The sequence below is a fragment of the Calliopsis andreniformis genome, chromosome 5 (assembly GCF_051401765.1).
Source record: "Calliopsis andreniformis isolate RMS-2024a chromosome 5, iyCalAndr_principal, whole genome shotgun sequence".
Lineage (NCBI taxonomy): Eukaryota > Metazoa > Arthropoda > Insecta > Hymenoptera > Andrenidae > Calliopsis > Calliopsis andreniformis.
The window spans coordinates 16,065,633-16,088,659 of record NC_135066.1 but is presented as its reverse complement, the minus strand read 5'-3'; the positions used below and the strand labels follow the sequence as shown (position 1 = coordinate 16,088,659).

General features: G+C 38.1%; 1 protein-coding gene across 1 annotated transcript in view; it reads right to left on the bottom strand.

Moving 5' to 3' along the window:
• Mwh (multiple wing hairs) overlaps positions 1-23,027 on the bottom strand; it is a 58,742-nt gene that overhangs the window by 10,547 nt on the left and 25,168 nt on the right. Inside the window, exons 2-3 of the mRNA XM_076378086.1 lie at positions 14,331-14,403; positions 8,511-8,740 (exon numbers count right to left, since the gene is read on the bottom strand). Coding sequence (XP_076234201.1) covers positions 8,511-8,740; positions 14,331-14,403 — 303 coding nt within the window. The remainder of the gene's footprint in view (positions 1-8,510; positions 8,741-14,330; positions 14,404-23,027) is intronic.

The following is a 23,027-nucleotide window of genomic DNA, read 5'->3' as shown; positions in this document are numbered from 1 at the left end:
AATTAGCCTCTATATAAACCTACAAAGGGTTAACTCAATGCCTTTAAATTCCCCCCTGAACTTTCCTGATAACTCGTTTCGTTTTCCATAAAATTAAGCGAGACGTATATTGATCCTTAAGAGACTATCTCTCCTATTGAAGTATCAAAGGCTGATTTTCATAAAGTTATTTTTACACGCGCGTAGATAGCCCTGCGTAATGTATTCGTAGACGATGGAAAAATCTCGCGTGCGTGGTGCAGGCTTTAAAAGAGGACAAAGAGGGATCCGTTCCAAGGAGAACGACTTCGCTATCGAAAACACGCTTTCCTGGAGACGTCATGCGAGCCTTCGACCGGCAATGGGTGCATTATATTACAGGCTGCATTATGCAGACCATGGCGTACACGTAAGAATGCCTTCGGCAGACGCAGCTTGAATATCAAGTGTTCCTTATTGCTCGGTGCGTGGGCACACCCTAAAATTCAACGTCGGTCGGCACTGAAGAAAACGAAAGGACTTTAACGACGCTGGACGTTTACGTTTCTCTTTCACGCGATGCTTTCGACCCTCTGCCTTGAAATCGATTGCGTAACGCGCGTGGCCAAACATTTTTAACGTGGTCACCGACGCGTGAAGTTTTGGAAACAGTCAGAAAAGGGAAGGGTGCTAATCTATATAGCACTTTTAAAAACGTCTCAAAGATATCCAGTAAAACCATAGAAACATCCAAAAGACTCTTTAAGACGTCTAAAGTTATAAATCAGTAGGTTTTTAGGACGTATTAAAAGACATCCTTAAGACATCTTAAAGACGTCTAAATTATGTCTATAAGATGTTCAGACAAAAAATAGACGTTTCTAAGACGTCCAAAAATGTAAGTCTTTGAGATATTCATGTAGTCTGCCTTTAAGACATCTTATGGACGTAAATTTCGGAAGTTTTTAAGGCGTACACTTTAATATGTTTCCAAATTATGTCGTAAGACGTACAGGCTTAAAATGGTAAAATAGACGTCTCCAAGACGTCGTGTGCTTTTGGAAAGTGGTATAAATAGATTGTGGATATTTAGGTAAATTCAGTTTTGTATACATAGCTAAGGAAATGAAATTTAGATAGGAATTAGAACTTCTAGCATTTTATAGGACACTGTTTTTAAGAAAAACAACTTTAGACTTTAATTTTTGAAGAATTTTTGCTCTTAAAAAATTAATTTTCTTAATTCTTAGAATTTTATGAACATATGTCTAATACTTCCAACATTCAGAAAGTGTTATTAAGAAAAATCGAGTTTTGGAATCCATGAAGATAGTACAAATCCTTTCTAATATACGTCGACACACTCAGACAAAACATCGTCTACGTTTCTATTTTTATTGACGTGAGTAAATCGTATTGCATAATGTACTGCACAATTAGAAATAATTTAATGGGGTGTTATAACCGATAAATTAGGGGATAAATACTGTATGGAAATTCATTTCAAGGATGAACACGGGGCGATTAAATTCCTGTGTGTCCACCGAGTGTAAAATATCGACGATAAAGGCGTCAGGTTCTTGTCGCAGTAGATTATCGTTATTTACGTGCGCTGCGTAAAAACCGCGAAGAAGGGAAAGGGTGAAATGTTAACTACGCTAATGATTTATATCACGAGCTTTCCAGAAGACAAAGGTTCACCATATACATATGGATATATGTACAGCGTTTTTCTTCAGCTTATGTTCTAATTAGAAGTACTCCTAGATGAAGTCATTCAATGGAAATTTTCATTGGAAAATCGGAGTATGGAACGCTAATTAGGAACAACTTTCGGGAAGCTCTAAACGTAAATAAAATCACTTCACTTGAAAAATAACTAACGAAAAAGCGGCATACGTTGACATTAATTAATAACAGTAAATAATATTTGAGGACTCTCAAAATACAGCTTCACTTACCACAGATGTCAAAATACGACCTGGATTACAGATACTATTTAAGTACTTAACAATATTAAACCTTCTCTATATATAACTTCACGTAAATAAATAATTATTCAGAGAAAATAAAGAGAAAGCTACCGTATAAAGTTCAATTTTGCCAGATATGGACTGGTTTTAGCCCCACTCTCAGATACAGAATTACTATAACACTAAAGTTCTGGATCACCAGATCGATTCAATAAAAGCGAGTAGCATAAATAAGACATAGGCTGACAATGTACGGAAAATAAGCAATGTTACTACTAAAAGAAGGACTTGAGAAGCAAACACATCCGTGGAACCGATGCATTACTTGCATCGTGTAAGAAGCAGAAACGGGATCTGATATCGCGTGAAAAAAAATAGACTTCCTTGGTTTCCATTAAGTAGGAAGCAGTTACGCATTCGCTGTTACGCGAAGCGGAAGCATCGCGGGGTATCGTGGGTTCGGTGGCCGGTCGAGGCTTCTTCGACGCGGTTGATATTCCTCAGTGTGGAAAGAGAAAAAGGGGAAACGAGGCTGCTTCGTATAAAATACGCCGGGCCAATTTCACAAACGTGTTTTTCTCATCTGACTATTATGTCGGCTCAAGATTCACCTTCAGTGAATCGATGGAAAAATACTTTGAGCATCCGTGACGTTCTTGCTTTGAGAGATTCAATTATTAATTAAGTACGAGAAATTAAATGGATTCATACATAATGTCACTGTTAACAAATTTAATAGTCTCTATTACAATACTATTAATAATATTAATAATTACCACTGTTAAAAAATTTTGATTCTGATAAACCTTATAAAATTTATAACATTGAATATGGACTTAGGAAATTTTGCTTTAGAAGTAAATTTGAAGTGATGTTCTTGTTTCTATACATGTAGAATATTTGAATGAAAGGAAATAATATTTAAAGCTTTTTAATAAAGCTTTAATGGAAGTTCTGAAATTATTCAGCGTTTCTTGAAAACTTACTTTTCCAAGTTGTTCAATGATTGAGTAGTTCGTTGATTATACTGCTTGCTCGAATTTCAATTTGTGACGTCTTTTGCATGTAGTGACACCAGTTTCGTGTCCTGCATACGAAGAACTCTGCTTTCATGAATGGCCACGGAAATCTTTTGAATTGCCATTACTCAAAAGAAAGAACTTTTAAAGGAGTAACGATTGACAAAAGACAGCGTCGACACGGAATATCAATGAAGCCGATGCCTGATTCGCATTACAAGATTCGCAGGCACGCGAGGTCTCAAACTGATGAACAAGCAATGGTGTAAATTACATGTTCCTTCTGCAATTTCTCATCCCTCGATTTTCCTTCTACACAGGAGAATTCATTAAGCTGCTCTGAAATAGGAGGACTTCGTTGTATTAGAACACTGAACTATAGGTAGTCTAATTAAAAGTCGGGACTTGGATTAATAGCCTTTAATAAGTTGCCTTGCTATAGCTCTTTTGTTCTCTCCTCGCTTGCTTGAACAAATTTACAGATAATAATAGGTTAATTTTTAGTGGTAGATGGTACACATGAATATTTATTCCATGACTCTACGATTAACAAAGGATTATGTCTGATGAAAGTAGTATATTCTATTATTCAAAGATTTCTAAGAGAAAGGGAATCCTCGAACGATTCTGTCGTAAAACTTTTTATGATTCTATCTCGTTGACTGCAAAAATTCATGTCTTAAAATTCTCAGGTAATACCCCAAAGATTTTATTAATCTCAAATAAAAATTTTCAATCAACTTTGGATCATGTTAATGGAGTAAATACACAGAAGGTATAATATAATATCTCACATTTGGTACTTCAAACGTGATACCATTCAAGGAACTATGTTTCTAAAAAAAAAACTAAAAAATTATTTATGACTTTAAAGAAAAATTACTTATTAACTAAAAATTATTTGTATTCACTTTTTCAAGAGAAAAATTACTTTAATTCAATCTTCTTATACTAAAGTACAAACTCAATTTTTTTGAAAACTGTGACTTAAGGTAAATGTCCCAGTACCTAGACACTTAAGATGTCAAATGCCTCAGTAACTAGCCAACCTTTTCAGCTATTTTTATACACTTCCAGATACTTGAAATGCTCCTCAGTAACTGAATATACTATTTTATGATACTATTTTTTCTTCTTTTATTAGGTACATTAAGATTCAAACTCAAAATGAAATAAAATTAGCATTTGTGTTCAGGTACTGAGACCTGGTCAGCTACTGAGACACTTATCTTACATAGTTCTGTTTACTCTCAATACTCAATAAATACTCAATAATTACCAAACACTCAAACTTCCACTATCCTCAATAAAATTACACTGAAAATAAAGTACCCTCAAAACCTCTGATTCCCTTTCCTCGTTCTCCCGATCTCCCACTCTCGAATAAATTCCTTAAGTACGATGAAATCTTCGCGGACGTCTACCGTGCTCTTCTTTCGATCAGCCTCGACCGGGAAACAAGAGGCGGCCATCGACGTAACCGATCTCGACAGGTAATTATTAAGATCGGTTGGGGAATAAATCGATTGCGTCTTCTGGGACAGAGACTGGAAATACGTGCATCGGCTAAACGCTCTAATAAGATCGGCTGATCCGCGGTTGGATCAGTGGAAACGGAGGATGCTCCTTATCCAGATCGATTTACGCATCGAGCACGGCGAGCCAGGGAGTACAGTTATCCGTAATATCGGTATTCGTTTATCTGTGGCCGCTACTTGCGGGTTATCCGGCCGCTTCGTTCGCGCTTGAAATATTCCTCGCGCGAGTATGTGGGACAATCGTCGTCCATATGGTCGATGGCGCCGATCGTAGGAAACCTCTGACGTGCGTCGACGAATCGGTGACGGGTCGGTGGGAAAAACGATGACAGTGAGCATCGTCCTTAATCATCTAGCTGTGTAACGGGGCTACTGCTTTCGTCGAGCATCACGAGATTTAATCTTTGGAAGAAACTACTTGGGTATGGAATTTCAGTCTTTGAAGATTTTGGCACGATGCACAGGAGCGATATTTTGACGCGTGATGTGGTTGTCAGATGTCTGTCTTCGGTGTTTGTAATTGGAAAAACGAAGAAAAACGTACGATCGCAACGAGATCGTTGAAAATATCGCTCGTGTGCATGGGGCCTTAGAGCTGAATTTTGAAAGTATTAGAGACGAGTTAGAGTTACTCAGATTTTTTATAATTATAGGTACAGACGAAATTGGGTTTGTTGTACTATATCTTTTCAATTGTTTAGGTATGTCAGAGAATGTGTATTGATGAAGTGTTGACTATTTCTCTGGACATGTGTAACATTTATTTAAAGAATTTTTCGTAAGCTGTTGTAATTCTAGTTTTGTATCACTTCTTGAGTCATGTTTAAGTTTTATTTATTTCATTAAAATATGATGTTCCTAACTCTGTATACTAAAGAAAGATATCTTGGTCGTAAAGTAATTAGAGTAATGGAATTTAATTTAATCTAACTTAAATTTAATGTAAATTTAATTTAAAATAATTACATAGAGTAAAGAAATTAGAAATGTGTTTGTACATTATTAAAAGAACCAAAGGCTGGTAATACTAATTGGTTGGATACTCATTGAGGCCACCAGTAGTGATAATTTTACCTTATAATAAATCAATTATTTCACATACTTTGTTACACACATAGGAAACAAAATTTGCACCAAATTGATGGTAGTTTTTAAGTATGAAGTTTAGCACCATACAAACTTCAGAGTTTCTAAGTTCTAAGATTGAAAGTTTGACACTTAATCTCTGAAGCGAAGTCCTTCGTTACAAACAAGCTTGGAGCAATTCGAGACAAACATCGTCGATCTTGCGAATCGCAACACTGGCTTAACATTCAGGGACAAATCCTCGCGTTTATGTCTGATCCTTAATCATCTTGGCGCCTAACAGGGACGAGACTATTATTTTGCCGTTCGTTGGACGCAATAACCAAGAAGCTTCAGTTACAGCGATCTCGTTACGATCTTCCCATTGCATTAGAATCACGGAGGGAACTCGTTTCTTTGTCGCTTCTATCAACGGCGAGTAATGTCGCAAAAAGCAGTCTTATTGCAGGAAACGTGCAATACTTTTTGCCGCGACAAAAGCGCAGATTGATGATCCCTCACGTTTTATCGCACGTCAAACAGTTAATTTAATCTTTGGCTAGAGTAAAATATTATGAAGCCACAAGCTTGATTGAAGCGAATGACACGATGAGGCGCGAAGGAACTTTGATATTCAATAGAATTCGAGACAGTTGAAATATTTATAAAGAGCATCATTTTGGATATTCAAATATTAAAACGAAATTCACATAAATAATGAAGTTACTGTGTTTTCTACATGCCTGAAGGGTTGACAATAAATTGTAATTGTGGAATTAAAAGCTGGACCTACCAAAATAATACACTTATATACATTAAGAGAAATAGCTCCTTGCTTCTATGCAAGATACGCATCTTATACCAAACTATAAACCTCATTGAGTGCCAGAAGTATAGTGAAGAAAGAAACACGTGTAAAATCGAAAAGATGGCTTCAATAATATTCTTAAAATTTTATTCTGTAAAAACAAAAGATAAAATCACTGATAATATACAAGAGATATTCAAAGCTACTCTAAAATCAAGTATAGTCACTAATACCCTAAGATCCCTAGATAACTAATACAAGTCTAAAGACCAAAATTAAAGAAAGATATTTGACGATCATGCATATCACTCAACAAAATTCACACTCCCATTATTTCTACAAGTTCCCACATAGAATAAAGTAGACCATATTTTAAGACCTGCACTTTAAGTAACTATAAGAAGAAAAAATGAAATTTTTTAATCAATCAGGTTGGTGTACCCTCTTAATTCAATGGCAACGATTGACAAAGGCTAACGAGCTCGAAACGAAAATACGATCGTCCCGATCGCACGTCCAGGTATAATATATTCCTATTTCAATGCGATTAACTGTAAACCCTGGGTATCGATGTTCGCTCGAGCGTTTTCGAAGATTCTCCGCGAACACGGGGCAAGATGTTTCCATTTAATGCGGACAGGTTTAATGACTGCCCACTAATCTGGAGTCAAATCAAAAAGGCGTTTTTATGGGCCATACGAGAGCCCGAACGTGGAGGTCCTCCTTCCTGAGTAAAAAGGCATGTAAAAAGTAACTGTACATCTCAGTCCGTTCGAACTCTTCTTCCTGTTCGATTAATATCGAGGACTTTCGACGTGCTCTTCTCGTTAGTTCCAGCGGGAGAGCGTAAATTAAGAGGCGCTATCGCTTGCTCTAATTGTTCACGGATAATCAACCGCGTGCTCTTCCTCTTGTCTTCTATAGTGTTGGAAAATTTCGTTCGAAAGTGAAGCTGCTTCTTAGTTCTCGGCCGAGGAACGGTTCTCGAACGAATTTCCTGGAGAGTCGATCTTATGGTCGAAAGAATTTCATGAATTTACCATGTACAGCTGCTAATTAAGAATACTGATATTCATCGTAAACGTCCCTGCATTTTCACAGATGTGGCTCTCAGATATGCAAAGTAGGACGGCCAAGTTCGATCTCGATTCTCGCGATTTGCAATGATAATCGAGCGATCGGCGTTAGGATCTGCTAGTATATTAATTCGAAAAAGGAATTAGTTTCTCACATGTTCGCTATCTCCTATGTTCTTTTGTCTGCTTTGTAGCTTAGGTGATTGTAAGTATTATTATATTATTGCGGTTTGAGATTTACAATGTGGTTTCGAAGACCCAATTCTGGATCATATATTGACAGAGAACTTGATATGGAGAAAGTTGCAAATGTAGGATTGAGAATTTCCATAGCAATAAAAAGTCCTGCCGACTTTATCGCAAGAAATGTCTAGATAAGCAACAGGAAAATCAAGATTCTATGTATATCGTAGGATATCTTTTGCTTCATTTGAGATTCTATACCAGTCTTTAAAATATATGATATAAGTATATTTTAAATATATAATATTTATACATTAGTATATATTAAATAAGTTTATATTAAATATATAATACAAGTATATTTTAAATATATATTTAAAGTATATTAGTATTTTTATTAAATATTATTTTTTATTAAATATACTATACTTTTATTAAAATATACTTTTATTAAAGTATAGTATATTTAAAATACACTTATATAATATACAAGTATATAAAGAGTAATAAAGTATAAGTCTTTGAATACAGTAAAACGTCTGTAACCTGACTTTATAAGATTTCAGTAAACTGCTTTCAAACTCTTCGACAGTCATGTACCTACTCTGACTAGTTGCAAAGATCCAAAGAAAATTGCAAGAATCGCTAACCCTTCGTCAGCAGGTTGGATATTTTAAGCCTCAAGCTTGTTACTCTTTTGAAGTTCTCCATAGAAAAAGAAACTAGAAGAAACCGAGAAGTAACACGAAATTTGTTTAGATTTTCAAAAAAACCTAGAACACCAAAAAAATCTTTGGTGGATATAAACGACTCAGATTGCTGACAGTGTTAGCAAAAAAAGTATTGCTGGCGCAGGGTTAATGCAAATAAACGATGCACGGTTCACCAACCTTGGAAACGCCAGCCTGAGGTCTGCTCTAAGCTTGTTCAGAAGCTCGCTGACCGATGTGAACTGTCTCAAGGTCATCTCGCCGCTTCCGGACGCGTAACCGGAACTTGAACTGGTTGTCGACGGCAGGGTACCCTGCGAGTCTTGAACGTTTCCTAATGGTCGCCTTCCCCATCGTCTCAGAGCGATCGCGTAGTCCTCCGCGTTGTACGTAGGTGGTCTTAATCGCTCCTATAAAGAGAATAAAGAGAGTTTAAGCGCAATTGTTCGCCTATCTCGCCAGTCATCTTCATCGCTAGTCTTCTACCCTACATTTTTACTAGAACAGACCCTATTATTCATGAAATGACCTAATTACTCGAAATAAAATACATTTTCACGTTTAATCTATTTCTTAGTAAGGCAAGAGAGCCTATGTCACATTTTCGAAATATTCGAGTTAAGGTCTTGATTCTGTAGTTGCAAGGCAAGACGATCTATGTCTCATATAAAACTAAGTTAAGTTAATAGAATTTATATTTTAAGAAAGAAAAAAGGGCATTAAAGATTTGTTTCACCTAAAAATAAAAGACCAAGGAGACGCGAGTGCAAAGGATAGTACCTACTGAAGTTGAAAATTGTGAACACTAATATCTCTAAAACAAAAGCATGTGACTTACAAGTAGTTAGGAAACTTCGCCTTAAAACCAAAAAATACAAAATAAGCGTATAAAAATAGTTTTATATTCATAATACACATTGCAGAGCGAAAGTTCATTGAAAGAGGAGGATGTCCTAATACTTCAAAGAGAAGTTGTATATACCTTCAGGTAGAATTCAGGATTTCCATGGTGCAGAAATACTTTGTAAAAGCATGGAGAATCGAAAATTGGTTCGAGCGATATCGTAACTATTCTCGGATGCTTCGTATCGAACGAATCGCGAAATCGGGCGATTACAGTCGCGTCCAACTATGAAATATTCATGTAAGTGAGTGGGAGGATGTTCTGAAGTTAATTTCACAGCGTTTCCAACCATAAATTGATAGAATTATAGTGATTATCGCATCGGAGCCCATGGGTTGCGGTATAGGTAACGCTGTTGTTGGGGATTGATTCTCCGCTGAAATCCGGATCGATCGTAGAAATTAATTCACCGCCACTGAGCCTCGTCGATTCTTGGTGTATTTATGAGAACGCAGAAACCGAAGCGGTTACGCCTTGCAGATAATTACAAAAATACCCGGTGCTAATCTCGGGAACAACCTCTATCCTTTCCACTGTTTGCGCTCAATCCTTCGGCCAGCGATTTTCGAACATTACTGCTGGATGATTCGACTGATAGAGCAATTCCAAACCGTATCCTCAAAGTAATCTACAGTGATCTTCTGTGGTATCGTTGTTGTCGAGATGGATACAGAAAGAGTAGCGATTATTTAGCAACACTTGCGTCGAAGAGGGAGTCTACATTTATAAGTACAGTGGAGTGTAACGATAATTTTTTGATGAGGGTTTGCAGCATAGTAACTCTTGAAATAGCCGAGACATTAATATCATGTATAAACATTATTTGAAGATTATTCATCTTGCATGATAAAGTATGTAATATTTATTCAAATAAATGTTTAATGCTTTATCTAGGCACTTAAGTAAGCTTTAAGCGATGTATCTTACATATTTTTGAAGTTTGACGTGAAGTCAATATGAAACTACCATCTGTGCAACAAATAACTCATCCTAACAGCTGACGATTAATAATCCCGATCGCGAGATGTCTCGCACTTAGGTACCATTTAACGATCAACTTACATCGAAGGTCGTGTAGCAGCTTTCTAAGCGGCGGATCAAGGATACCGCGAATATTTCAAATAAAATCGCCCAGCCTATTGCGGTTCGCTCGATGCGGTTAATCGGTGAGCTCTGGCAAGAAACCGAGTTTCTATTTCGTGGTTATTCTTCGCCTGCATGCACGAAAAGCAGATGTAACCGCAAACCTTCGATGTTTCTCTCTGTTTCTTCCTTTGGGAAAAAATTCTTCGTACTTATAGCCCTACGCGAAGAGATATTATGAAGATATTTTCTATTAAAGGTTCAAATACAGAGATTTTTTTTCGAAACAAATGAAAAGCTTAATATTTAAGATTTCTGAATTGATAAACTTGTATACACTACTAAATAGATTTAATATCATTTTAATACAAATTTTATTACAACCACAGTGCATACTTATAGAAATGTGTGTTGCCTGCCATAGACAAATCTGATAAAATAAAAAATAATTGACAAAATATTATGTTCGCCCTTATTACTCCAAACTGTGTAGTCTAAACTCCAAACACATCATACATTCTGTACCTTAGAGCCAGACTAACCCAAGTCCACTTTTTCAAAATCAAGTTTTTTACAGGATATTATTACTTTCTCTTCGTTTTATCAGAGTAACAGGAATTTAGTTAGGTTACGTTGTAAGTGAAGGAAATTTAATACATAGTATAAACTACTTCGAACAGTAGTAATAGTACTTACAAACTACAATAAGTGGCTAATTGCATTTGTTTTTCAGCTCTCCTGAAAAATAACGAAAAAGGACTTGGGTTACTCTGGCTCTGAGGTACAGTATTGTCACATGGATGAGTAATAAATAGATAAAGGTCTACTATTGTACCAGGTGGCATACTTTAAAGTGGCAGACTACTTTTCTGACCAACTGTGTAAGTATAAACTCGGATGCCCAAAGCTTTCGGTTGCAATCATGCACGACGTTTGGCGCCGTTGACAGTCGCGATTAATCACTGGCTCCATTGGTTGGTAATATGGTCGGAGAATGCTGATGGGCCATTATCGTTTGATGAATACGAGCTGGCTCGTATCCGCGAGTTTTTTGAAAAGCGATAAAGTAATTAGAGTTCCTTTCCGGGATGTGTGCGCGATATCACGTACGTAAATTGTCTAATGGCGATCATGATAGAGTAGAGGTGTGCACAGATCAATCATCTTTCGTCTATTTCTCTTCCGAGCGAGCGCGGAACGGGATCCTCTGGCAGGAAATCGTTAAGGGGAAGGGTTTAGTTGTAACCGCTGAAATTATGCGGTTAATTAGGCACTCTGTCGACGAAAATAATGTCCCAGGGAGGAGCATGCACCAGGCATGTGAATTGCGCATGGGGGTTCGGGCGAAACAAAACAAACTTACTGCCAACCTACATATACGGGAATTTCACGCTTTCTTGGGTCTATAAATGTTCAACGTTTTGTCATTGCGCGCGTTGTTTGCCTGACGATTTCAACTTGAAGAGAAATGAGAGTTTTCACTTGAAGAGATTGAGGACTTCGACATGTATAGCACACTTGATCGAATTTCTAATGTACTGGTGGAAATCTGACGGAGATATGTTTTAGAGCAATTATACCTATCTTAATAATATAGTATGAGGTGAGGCCGAAATAAGTGGTCCCATTTTGATAGAGTATTCTATTTTTTCTGAGAATAAAAAAAGGTTATATAAACGTATATTTTCACATTCTCAAATATTCAAATTTTCAAATTTTCGAATTTTCAAATATTCAAATTTTCAAATACACAAATTTTCAGTTCTCAAATTTCCTAATTTTCAATTTCACAATTTTTCAAGCTTTTCTACATGTATATCTATCTGTTCCTACTTCTAGTTACCAACTCCTGAAACTTTGTATTTGAGCTATCACCTTGGCATGACAAGGATTAACATTCTGTTTCATACTAGGCATTTTCTTGATAAGAGCTTTATAACAACTTCGTCCAGAAAGCATACTAATCATTACACCTCCGATTCCAGAGCACAAATTCTTCCAGAACCAGATTTACTCATCTAATTTTCTAAGGCCTCTTACTTAGTCATCCTCTTCCATCGAGTAGCTGATCATTTAATAACGCCCACGCGTTTGTTTCGACTTTGGTAAAAGCTCCACACGAGCCCAAGTGAGAATTCCAACGAGCGTCCCCGTCCAGACACTTGCTGCGTTTCATTAATCTCTTCATTGTAATAACGTCGATTTCTCAATTCCGAAGCGGACAGCTTATTTTCCCTGTCTTTAAAAAGGCTCGCGTGTCTTCGCGAATGAAGTTGGTTCTATCATCGAAATACCTCGCGCTGCGACTTCGGAAAAATAATGATTTAAGCAGAGTGTAAATATACGGCTTTCAGGAGTTAATACGTTCCACTGTGCTCCCTCCTCGGCATTAATCATATTATCCGTGACAAATTGCCTCCCTCGCGGTTCTCCGACGCGTACAAATGTCGGCGGGGCGATTACGAACTGCAGAATTCGATGCATCCGACTGGTGCATGTTAATGCATGTCGGGTTATTAAAACCGTACTTCGGTTAAGTACCGGCTGACTGATTGTTTCGATGATTCAAACGGGAGAGCTAATAATCGGATGGTTGACAGTGTGCACGCTCGAAAAACTGCCTGTTTATAAATCGTGCAATCTACTGGTATGTGGTATGCGCTAAATGATCAGGGAGTATGCATTTATGGAACTGTTAATCTGCCAGAGCGTTTCATTTGTTCTGCACTAGGTTCATACTTGTCACATAGAATACGAGCAGCGTACCTGTACCTGAGAGCCAGACTAGTTCAAGTCCATTTTTCTCATAAGTGAGTTTTTTACAGGATCTTACTGCTTTTTCTTCATTTTAATGGAATAACAGGAATTTAGTTAAGCTACGCTATAAGTGAAGGAAATTAATAAGCATAAACTGTTTTAAATAGCATGTCAATAAATGGATAATCGCATTTGTTTCTCTAAAAAATAACAAAAAAGGACTTGGGTCACGTTCACTCTCAGGTATAGATATGTGAAGAGCATAGGTTGTAGGAAATAGAATACTTTAATATTTAATAGATATTTTAATAAAATAGAATTTTTAATTCCTTAATACTTAATAATTTTTGTTTCTGCCATTAAAATGATTCTACTATTTTGAAGTCTTCTTCGATAGATTAAAGTTTTTTTAACAATATACTTATGCACTATTTTCTCTGTTTCAGTATAATCTCTCGCACTTTCCTCTTTCACTGAGGATTAAAATCAGGTGCAAAAGCTTGTCGACTAATTGGATCGAAAGGTCTCATAATCTCGAGCGCCTTTCCTGGGCTTATCGTTCAGCTGCTTCATCGACGGATCGATGATTGCACTACAAAATAATATACGCAGAGCTGGATGCATACATAATGCAGCGATTTTCGCGGCGATCACGACAAATAGATTAGAACTGCCGGGATTACGATAGAAAACAAGCCGATTTTACGAGCCTAACTGCACGTAATCTTCTTCCTTTAACACATTTCTGAATCGTTTATCGAACCTCTGAACGCGACGCTGTTCTCACGGCTTGGCAGGTAAAACAACTACCAAACGCCTACTCTCTGTGTTGACTTAATATCGAAAGATACACTAATCGAAAATATCCTGGCTGCACTTGAATACTCGTCACACGTTTATTTCATCGTTGTCTTACTAGCAAAGATAAATCAGGTGGGACGTTGACTTTTGTACATTTTTATGGTATAGTGATACACTTTGAAACATTAGATTCATTGATATAGATATTGCATACGTATTTCAAAAGTAACATCATTTAAAACAGCATGCCTTTAGGAAGAGCAAGAAACTATTTATGAAGCTTAGAAAAAAGTTATTTACTAAACGAATAATATTGACAAAAAAATAGAATTAGCTAGGTAATGAAATCTTTTTATTTGGGTAATTCCTTTGAAATGTAAATACTCGTTATTTACGATGTATAATTCTGTTGGCATAGTATATACTGTAGTAATAATAAATGAAACTTTACTCACCTTTTCCGGTTGCGGACCCCAAGGCTTCACCACCAGAAGCTCCTCTTCCGCGTTTGGCGTCATGTCCGACTCGCTAGAAAAATAAAATATAATTAATTTTATTTCTAAGAAAATATGTATATCGTTTAGTATTTTATTAATATACTATACTGCTAATAATCATCGTATGGGGTATTTCAAAATCACAAGAGAAAATTTAAGTACCCATTTTATAGAATTCATGAGTAAGTATAAATAAATGATTCTGAATTTAAAATCTAAAATTGATCGAGTTATTTTTCACAAAAATATTTACTGCTCATTAACACACTGAAGACCTTGAATAAGACGCTGTGAATCAAAGTTTCTTCTTTTTTCACACTCTATCCTAATGCTATTAATTCACCGATGCTAATTTCTACTTAATGAATTTCTTATGGCTAGTGAACTTGAAAGCACTAGTGAAATCATGTACGCCCACTACTTCACATCACAATGCCTACTTTATTCATCTTTTACAAGTTTTGTTATCTCCATAATTTACAGAAGTATGTGCTTCATACTCTTTCCCAAAGTAGCAAAGCCATACAGCCATTTGTAGACAATGCACCAGGTATGCACCTCTGTAAAGACTTGAAGATTCCGTGCATCACTCCAGTGTTCTTCAAAGTGAAAACATACCCCTCACGCGTTCAATGCATTTTCGTCGTTAAGACCATCAGTGCAACAACGCGGCTAATTGGAAAGTCGCGGTCGTCAATCGTCGGTTCACCCAGTGGAACGGCAGCTAAGAATTTCCGCAGTGGAATTTTCAAACGGTACCTCGCTGGCTGGCTCTGTTCCGCCACAACGGAGGCGAGGCACTAGCCTTTGGCGTTTCGTTTCGTTTCGATCACGTTCGTATCCCGACGGATGGCCTAAAATTCGGTTCCGCTAGATCGTGCTGGATTACACGGTTCACGGCTGCCGCCTCGTGATGCAATTTATTATGGGAAGCGCCGCAGATAACGCGAAGTACATTCTTATCTCTCGCGCAGCAACTTTGCTTTTATCGGGCCTAATCATGCGGCTCCTTTAACAGCGGCGTTAATTAGCTTAACGACTTTACAACAATTTCATTAATTAACGGCTTTCGCACCTCGTTAGGGTCTCGCTCGTTGATTAGGCGCTAAGAGCTAACGCGTAGGTACAATGTTGCAATGAAATATTCATGCTCTTAAAGGCTGTAGAGTATAAGTGAATGCAAGGGACAGGAAAGTTCAGTAGGTGATTTGGGATCGATGGGTGGTCTCGTGTAATTTTGTTAATAATGAACGTTGTGGTAGAAAGCTCTGATTCCCTTGGAGTAAATGTTTTCAGCAGAATTGGTCTTGCAATTGGGTAAGCAAGTCTTTAACTAAATTGCATATATTGTATATGAAGTTTGGTGAATTCATGGCAGACGTAATTCAGGCATTGATGTTGATAACAAAATGGTAATAGCAGAATGTAAGGACTGGGTCAGGATGCAAAGGTCTACATTACAAAATATTAAACCGATCTTCATCGTACTAAGAAGACTTTTAAGACTCTAAGCTAAGTTTTTATGACGCAAAGCTGGGATGAAAGAATCATCGAACTTGCCATCCTATGGAAATACCTCAAAGAACAAGTATTTACCAGAACTCCAAAAACAATTTCGAACTTCAAAATACCTGTAACTACTAATATAAAACACACAATCTAAACAATCTAGCTATACAACCAAAAGTTTGAAAAATCATCTCATTGCTGTGATAATAGTCAATGATACTGAACATTTAGAAAAAACTGTCCTTTTATTAAATGCTTTTAACAGTCAGTACTTTCTCAACCACCCTGTACATGCAGGTACACATTTACCCTGGCCAGATCGAGCTTAACTGACAGGATGAATTAAGTGAAATCAGTGATTGGTCCTGTGCACATTTGACTGCACGCGATTGGTGAAATTGGCAGTGGTAGTTGCACGCGATCTCCTTTGACTGCCTGTACCGTTCCTGCCCACCAGGACTTCATCGACTTCGAATGGAAAGTAGATAAGGATGAGGGAAAGAATTCAGGGGAGCCCTGACTCTTCCCCCAAAACCGAGACTCTCGCCAATCATTCATCGCTAGATGGTTAATCGTCGGAGGTTGGAATATAATAAATTGAAGTATTTAAGGTCGTACCGACGAACGATAGCATCTAACACGCGCGGCCTGTTATTTAGATAATCTAGCCGGATGAAACTGTTTCTCGGCGCATCGGGGCCTTCACGGTCGGATGCGACGTAATGCAACGATTCCGGTTCGCGAAAGACGTTGCACCGCGAGGACACACTGCTTTGAATGCTTCATTTCGTGGGTAAGCCACGATAATAATAGGAGTCACGACCGCCATGGTCACGAAGTGGTGTATGATCGTGTACCGACTGATCGAAAGAGGGCCGCTACTTCTTCCCGATCTACCTGGCACGATCAAAAATGATCCTGGTAATGTTCGCCAGCCTCGTCTCAGTCTTATGGCCTGCCTCGATTCGTGCCGATTCAGATAATTCCTCTTGTAAGTACGGCTATCAGTGATAATGACTTTAAAGTATTATAATCTAGCCAGTAGAAATTGGTTTTCGACGGTGGACTTTCGCGAGGTAATCGATGCGATGTGTCGCGTTTTCTCACTTTCTTAGGCGAGCCTGCCATGAGGTATCGTTCGGTGCGGATATCTGACATGAACAATTTTATTTCGCTTGGAAAGTGTATAGACTTTTGGGAAAAAGTAGTTTATTAATGATTCATACTTCTGTTCAGTATCTTTTTTATAAATTCTACATTTTTGAAGCGAATATTGAATTATTTGATTAAAAAAGACAACTCTGAGAATGTATTATAAATGTTTCAAACTGACATGCAGGGTATTCCATAGCAGGAATCTAATATTATAAAGAGTGATTGACAATCAGAAATGACAATATTTTATTGCAAGTTTTGTTTTAGAGTTATTGCAAAAATGCCTAAAGTGCGCGTGAAACGTGTCTGACTTGGGACTTATTCTACTGGCAGCGTACGAGCCAAGTTAAACGTAGTCGGTTCAGTAGAGTGAATCAAGTCAGACATATTTAATTTTAGATGTCTCTTTCATAATTATAATACGCGATATTTATGCCTCTAATAATTTATTACGTTCTTTATTTTAAAAGTGTGTTATTCAGAATTTTTAAGGCATTTAATTACTTGGAAAGTCAATTACAGTAACATTTCAAGCTTCAGATTCTAGCACATCGAACTGAATGGAACCAATACTACGAACCTGAAGAAGTCCTAATAACAATATAGGAAAAGGAAGAAAATGAAGGATAATAATGAAGCTGAAGTAAGAACGATTTTAATTGCAGTTCATCGTACTGGAATGCAGGCTTTGGAATTAACTTAGATTATAAGTGTTGATTATAATGATAAGTACGAGTATTCCCCTCGGTATCAATTAAGTTAAAAAACAATGACTTTGGGTCGTTTAACGCGTAACAGGAACAACCCATCAGACCGTGAATTCTTAATGAAGTTAAATATACACACACATTTATCTTGCAGCGTATTTTGAAATGTTTTAGCTAGTTGAACTCATTCTCTTTTCAATTTTGCTCTGTATGTTTCTATCTTGTGATAAGCGTATAACATAGAGAGGTGGTGTTGAAAATCAAGAATAATAGAAAATGTAGAGTAACATGTTTTTGCTGGTATCTTGTACAGTTTCATTCTAGGAAAAAGCGGATCGCGTACATCGGATTTGCAGCGAGTAATCGATCAAACTTTTTGCAGCACTTTAATTCGAAATTACAGGGATTTCATCAGGGAATTAGCGTTTCTGAAGAATGAACGTCTTGCGGAAATGTCGATCGTTCGTGCGCGTAGCGGTTAAATGCCATTTAATTGCCGCTTAATAATAATTATCACACATTACAATATTACCATGGGCAGTGCTTATATCCCCGAGGTGTCCTATATGAAAGCACTATAAACGTTTACGCAAAGAACGCACAGGTAACTGCGAGTTTAAGGTATTTTAAGAGCTCCGAGAAATGGTGGTGCCATTAAAAGACGTTATTTCCTCATTTATTACTCGACGATAGCCTCTCCTTTTGAGAATAGTGGTATGCGTTTCGATGAAAATACTTGTTTCTTTTTGCAATCCTAGAAACGAATACGAAATTACGAAAACCGTGCGAAACTCGAAATGACTTGGTTATCTGTTTCAGATTTCCAACTTGAAGTTGAGAATGGGTTTGTATGACAGAAAGATTCATTAGACTGCATTTGAGTGAGCAAACCATTCGACTTAATCTCTACTCCAGTTATTAAGTAATATAATTCATGTACTTATAGTCTTAAAAAACTTAAATCCAAAAATAGTAGCTTCTTTCAAATACGAAAGAAATAAAAACAAGGTTACTGTGAAATGAAATACCCAGCAGAAAATAATAGTTTCAGAATTTTATATTCTTAAAAAAGATGAATGGATAATAAGATTTTATAGCTACATAAATGAAAACTAATTTCTAGAATTAGGATTATTTTCACGCATCGAGAATTCGCATTTTTAGGTTACAGTGTTTACTCATTAAGTATAGTATCTCGGAACAAGTTCATAGACAGTAAAAGTTAAATTAAACATAATAGATACTACACTTTTTCGCGAATGACTCGTTTCAGATTAATCGAAGGCAAAAGTTAATGAAAATGTAAAATAATTTCAAGCATTAAGAAGAAAATACTGTATAATGACGAGAAGTATTATAACACGTGTGAGGAAGTACGAAAGCGAATCTCATCTACTCTAAATAAAATAATAATAAGAGTATCACGAGAAAATATTGTACATCGAAGTAAACTTGATACTAACTTGAGCCTGAACATCTTCTTTATAAGTATCTTATTGGAAATTTTCTAATTATCGATCTAGAAATATGATAATCTGTTTCATTATAGAACTCCAACGAAATTGCTGTACTTTCCGGACCCTCAGGGTGCGAGCCTTATTTCTTCATAATTTATTTTTTTTAACATCAAAGTACCTCCCTATAGATACTCTTTCAACTATGCAACTACTCATTCTAAAGCCTAAAATTACCTATTCTGTAACAAATATTTTATCACTATTAGTATACAATAACAACTGCAGCGAGAAAAAGGGAGTCTGAATATAAAGCACTTTTCAAGACCACTGTTCTTCAAGTAACTAATAAGAGAAGAAAATCTCTTGATATTGAAAAATTAATTTAATTTTTAGCAATAAGAAAATGTCCTTGTTCTTTCTCAAAGGACGATTTAGGTGCCTTTTCTCTACAAGATAAATAAATTCCCATCACAAGATTTTGAACCTTAGCATTTACCAATTGAACCAGTCGGCTGATCTATCACTAAAGATATCCAACTTCTTAACAGCCAAATATTATCTACTGTACAAGTTAAAATTCGTAACACCCTCGCTTAGTCAAAAAGCTGCCAACGTCAAAAACAGCCAATACAAGTTGCACCGAAAGCAATATCGCAGTTATCGGCCTCTGTCACAACATCGGCGGAACGTTGATGCATCGAGCGAGGGCGATTGTTCGCGTGTCAAAGGAGGGCCGCCTCGCGGAAACGTCAGCGGTGCACACGGGACGCAGTTGCAAACGCGTGCTCGTCAGATCCGCGATCTTGAACGCGGTACGAGCATAACGTAGTAGCGAAGGTAGCCACAGAGTAGGTAGATACTTACTCGAGGAGGACAGCCGAGGCATTGACCCGCGCGCGAGCGGTTACTCACGCGTACACACGCACTTCTGCATGCTCCCCGTACGTAGCAGCCTCTGCACACTGCCACGCAAGCGCACGCATCCTTTAAGGAATTCTGCTTTCCGCGAGTACCCTACTCGACCAAGGAAAATTGGAAAAAGTACCGGTTAATCCGACTCCTTGCAACATTGCTAAGCAGTTTGCCACCGGCAGGTTCAGTGACATTCTTCTTGAACAGGTTCACGTTCGATACGTCGAGGGACTGTTTGAAAATCGGGTCAAGAATCGAAGGATTTTAGAGGAATTTTCTAAGTTTTTGAATTTTCAGGGCATTGGACTAGGTCAGAAGTTTGAAATCAGTTTATGGATTAGAAGCAGTTGAGACTTTCCTGTTAAATAAGTAAAATTTAAATCAAACTAGGCAATAGACTTTAAAAATGTCGGGTTCGTATCAAGAATAAAAAATATAAAAAATTTGGCAATGTGATCCTGAGGCGTTGGCGTATCTTGTATATTGATTTTCATAAGCATTATTATACTAAAAATAAAAAGTATTCAATAGTGTTACAAATTCTTCAATCACCTAATCACATAATTAACAGATTCTCTGTACCTACAACTTATTTTACTAATATATATTTGCAAAGACACATAAACCCTGGTTATATGATCCTCGCTCGGGACCTGGCAGAGACGATTATCGTAACAGTACAGGCGATTGAGGCTCCCTGTAGTTGGGACTGGTGTTTGTCTAAAGTTTATAGACTTTCCTGTCTATGTGCCTGCTTGGCTATAAAAGCCTGCCTCGTCAGTTGTTAGTTATCAGTCACACTTCAGCTTTATTGCACTTTGTAACACACTTTCCTACAAATGAAAACGTATTGTGTCCATTTAAAAATATTTAACAGTTAAAATCACGAAAATACGCATCTGAGGTTCGCTGACTCTTTTTCACAGACATAAACTGAACTCCTAGACCATTTGTCAACGCTATTTCCCAAGCAGGTATATCTTTCAAAACCTTGGAATATACTTTCTTGAATAATACAAAACAAAATCTACACAGAATAGTCTTCCTCGCGGGTGAAAATTTCCAACAAACGGAAAACCACCTCAAGAATCGCATAACTTTTCCTTGGGAACATGCAAACTCCTTTGAAACAGCCAGCTGGAGCGCAATTCCGTTATTGAGGAAAGTCATTCGCAGGTCTCCGTAGCTACACCGTAGCTGGATGTGTACACGGGGAGATAGTCGCGTGCACCGTTCGAGAACGCACGTTCCGCCCGTGAATAGGTAATGCAATGCGCGGCTAGGCGCCATGACTCGTTGCGGCCGGTGTCCTCCTGCTTTGCCGCGAGTTTGCACCGCGAAAAATCCGCCGATCGTCGATGCTGCGTCGTTGATCTTCGGGCAGGCCATTAGTGGGATATGCGAGAGCATGGAATTTCTGCCGCTCCGTGGGCTACATCGCGGGCTTGTCTTCACGATAGCGCTCCGCTTCGAATCGATTGCGCTTCGATCGTGCCGACGTAGACCCCGGCCCGAAATCCTCCCAATTACGCTATTACCTCCGACCTTCCCTCTTTCGCTCCCCTGCTTATTTCCCATTATACAGGCTCGCGAGACTGCTATGAATACCCGCCGACTTCGTTCAATTCTTTTGTCCGTTCCCCGCCTGGAGGCTGCCGCGCAACAGGCCGAGCTTCGCTGGTGAAACTGGAAGCTCACGGCCAGGGGAAAAGGCAATTACGCAATTTGCGGCTGGCTGGATCCATCGCGTGATTCGCGCGTTTGGCCACGGACTCGCGTTTGAATAATTGCGCTCCGATTATGCTGTTCCCCGAACGCCTAACTTTTACCAGCTGGGAATCACTCTCGTCGTACTCGCAGAGACTCTTGGACATGTCTGATTATTTATATAATCATTCTGTCTCTTAAGAGAGAAATAATGGGTGGCTGAAACCTTGACTGCCAGCAAATTGGTGGGAGATGAGGACAAAATCGAGAGCAAGTAAAAATAGTAGCATATAGGTGTACTGAAATTATTCTTATTACAGGTTTAAAGCATTGTGGAACAGAAGGTCTGTGGCATCGACACGATATATTATTCAGATAGCTAAGTTTAATAAGTTGCTAGCATACTTCTACAGGAAAAATTTTTTTATTTTAAGGCCGTCGCCTACTTGATAGCACAGTGCAGGAATCACACCAGACAAACTTCAAAGTATTCACATTACTACATACATGTAGCTTGAATGTAGGTGGGTTCACCTAGTCGTCAAAACGTCAGTGCTGTGCTCTTTCTGTTGCTATGCTGTTATAGCTAGTGGACGTATCTACCTTTCAATCATTGTACATTATAATGTGAATACGTTGATGTAGGCCTAGCACGATTCATGTGCTAAACCTCTGACCATTCAAATCTAAAACACCCTCTATAACCAGCACCTTAAACCACTATATTTCAAATCATTTAACTTGCTACTTTCGACCCCAGTCTACCCTACCCGACTTCGACCACTTCTGTCTTATATGGACCAGCTTCAGCGAGGATCCCCAGACATCCAATACTCACAGAAAGCACCGTGTGTAAAGGCAGGTTGAGCAGAAAGCGATTTGGAACAATTGCGTCTCGAACTGAATCCAATTCGACGCACGACGTGCCTGGTTCCCTTCGGGTGCCATTACAGCGAAGGTCGCACGAACTGGGGAAGTACAGTTGAATCCTTCGAGGTGAACACATTGTAAGCATCACGGCGCTCGTAATGCTTCCCGTCGGCTGTTTGCTCGAGGTATCGGTTATCTTGGTTCAAGGGATGAACGGAGAAGGTCGGCGGGCGGGAGCGGAGAGATCGGGCAAAGAGGCGCCACGGCTCGGCGCGGTTGCTACCTATCCCGCTTTGAATTCCCTTGAAAAATGGCGACGATCGGGGGCCCCCGGATCG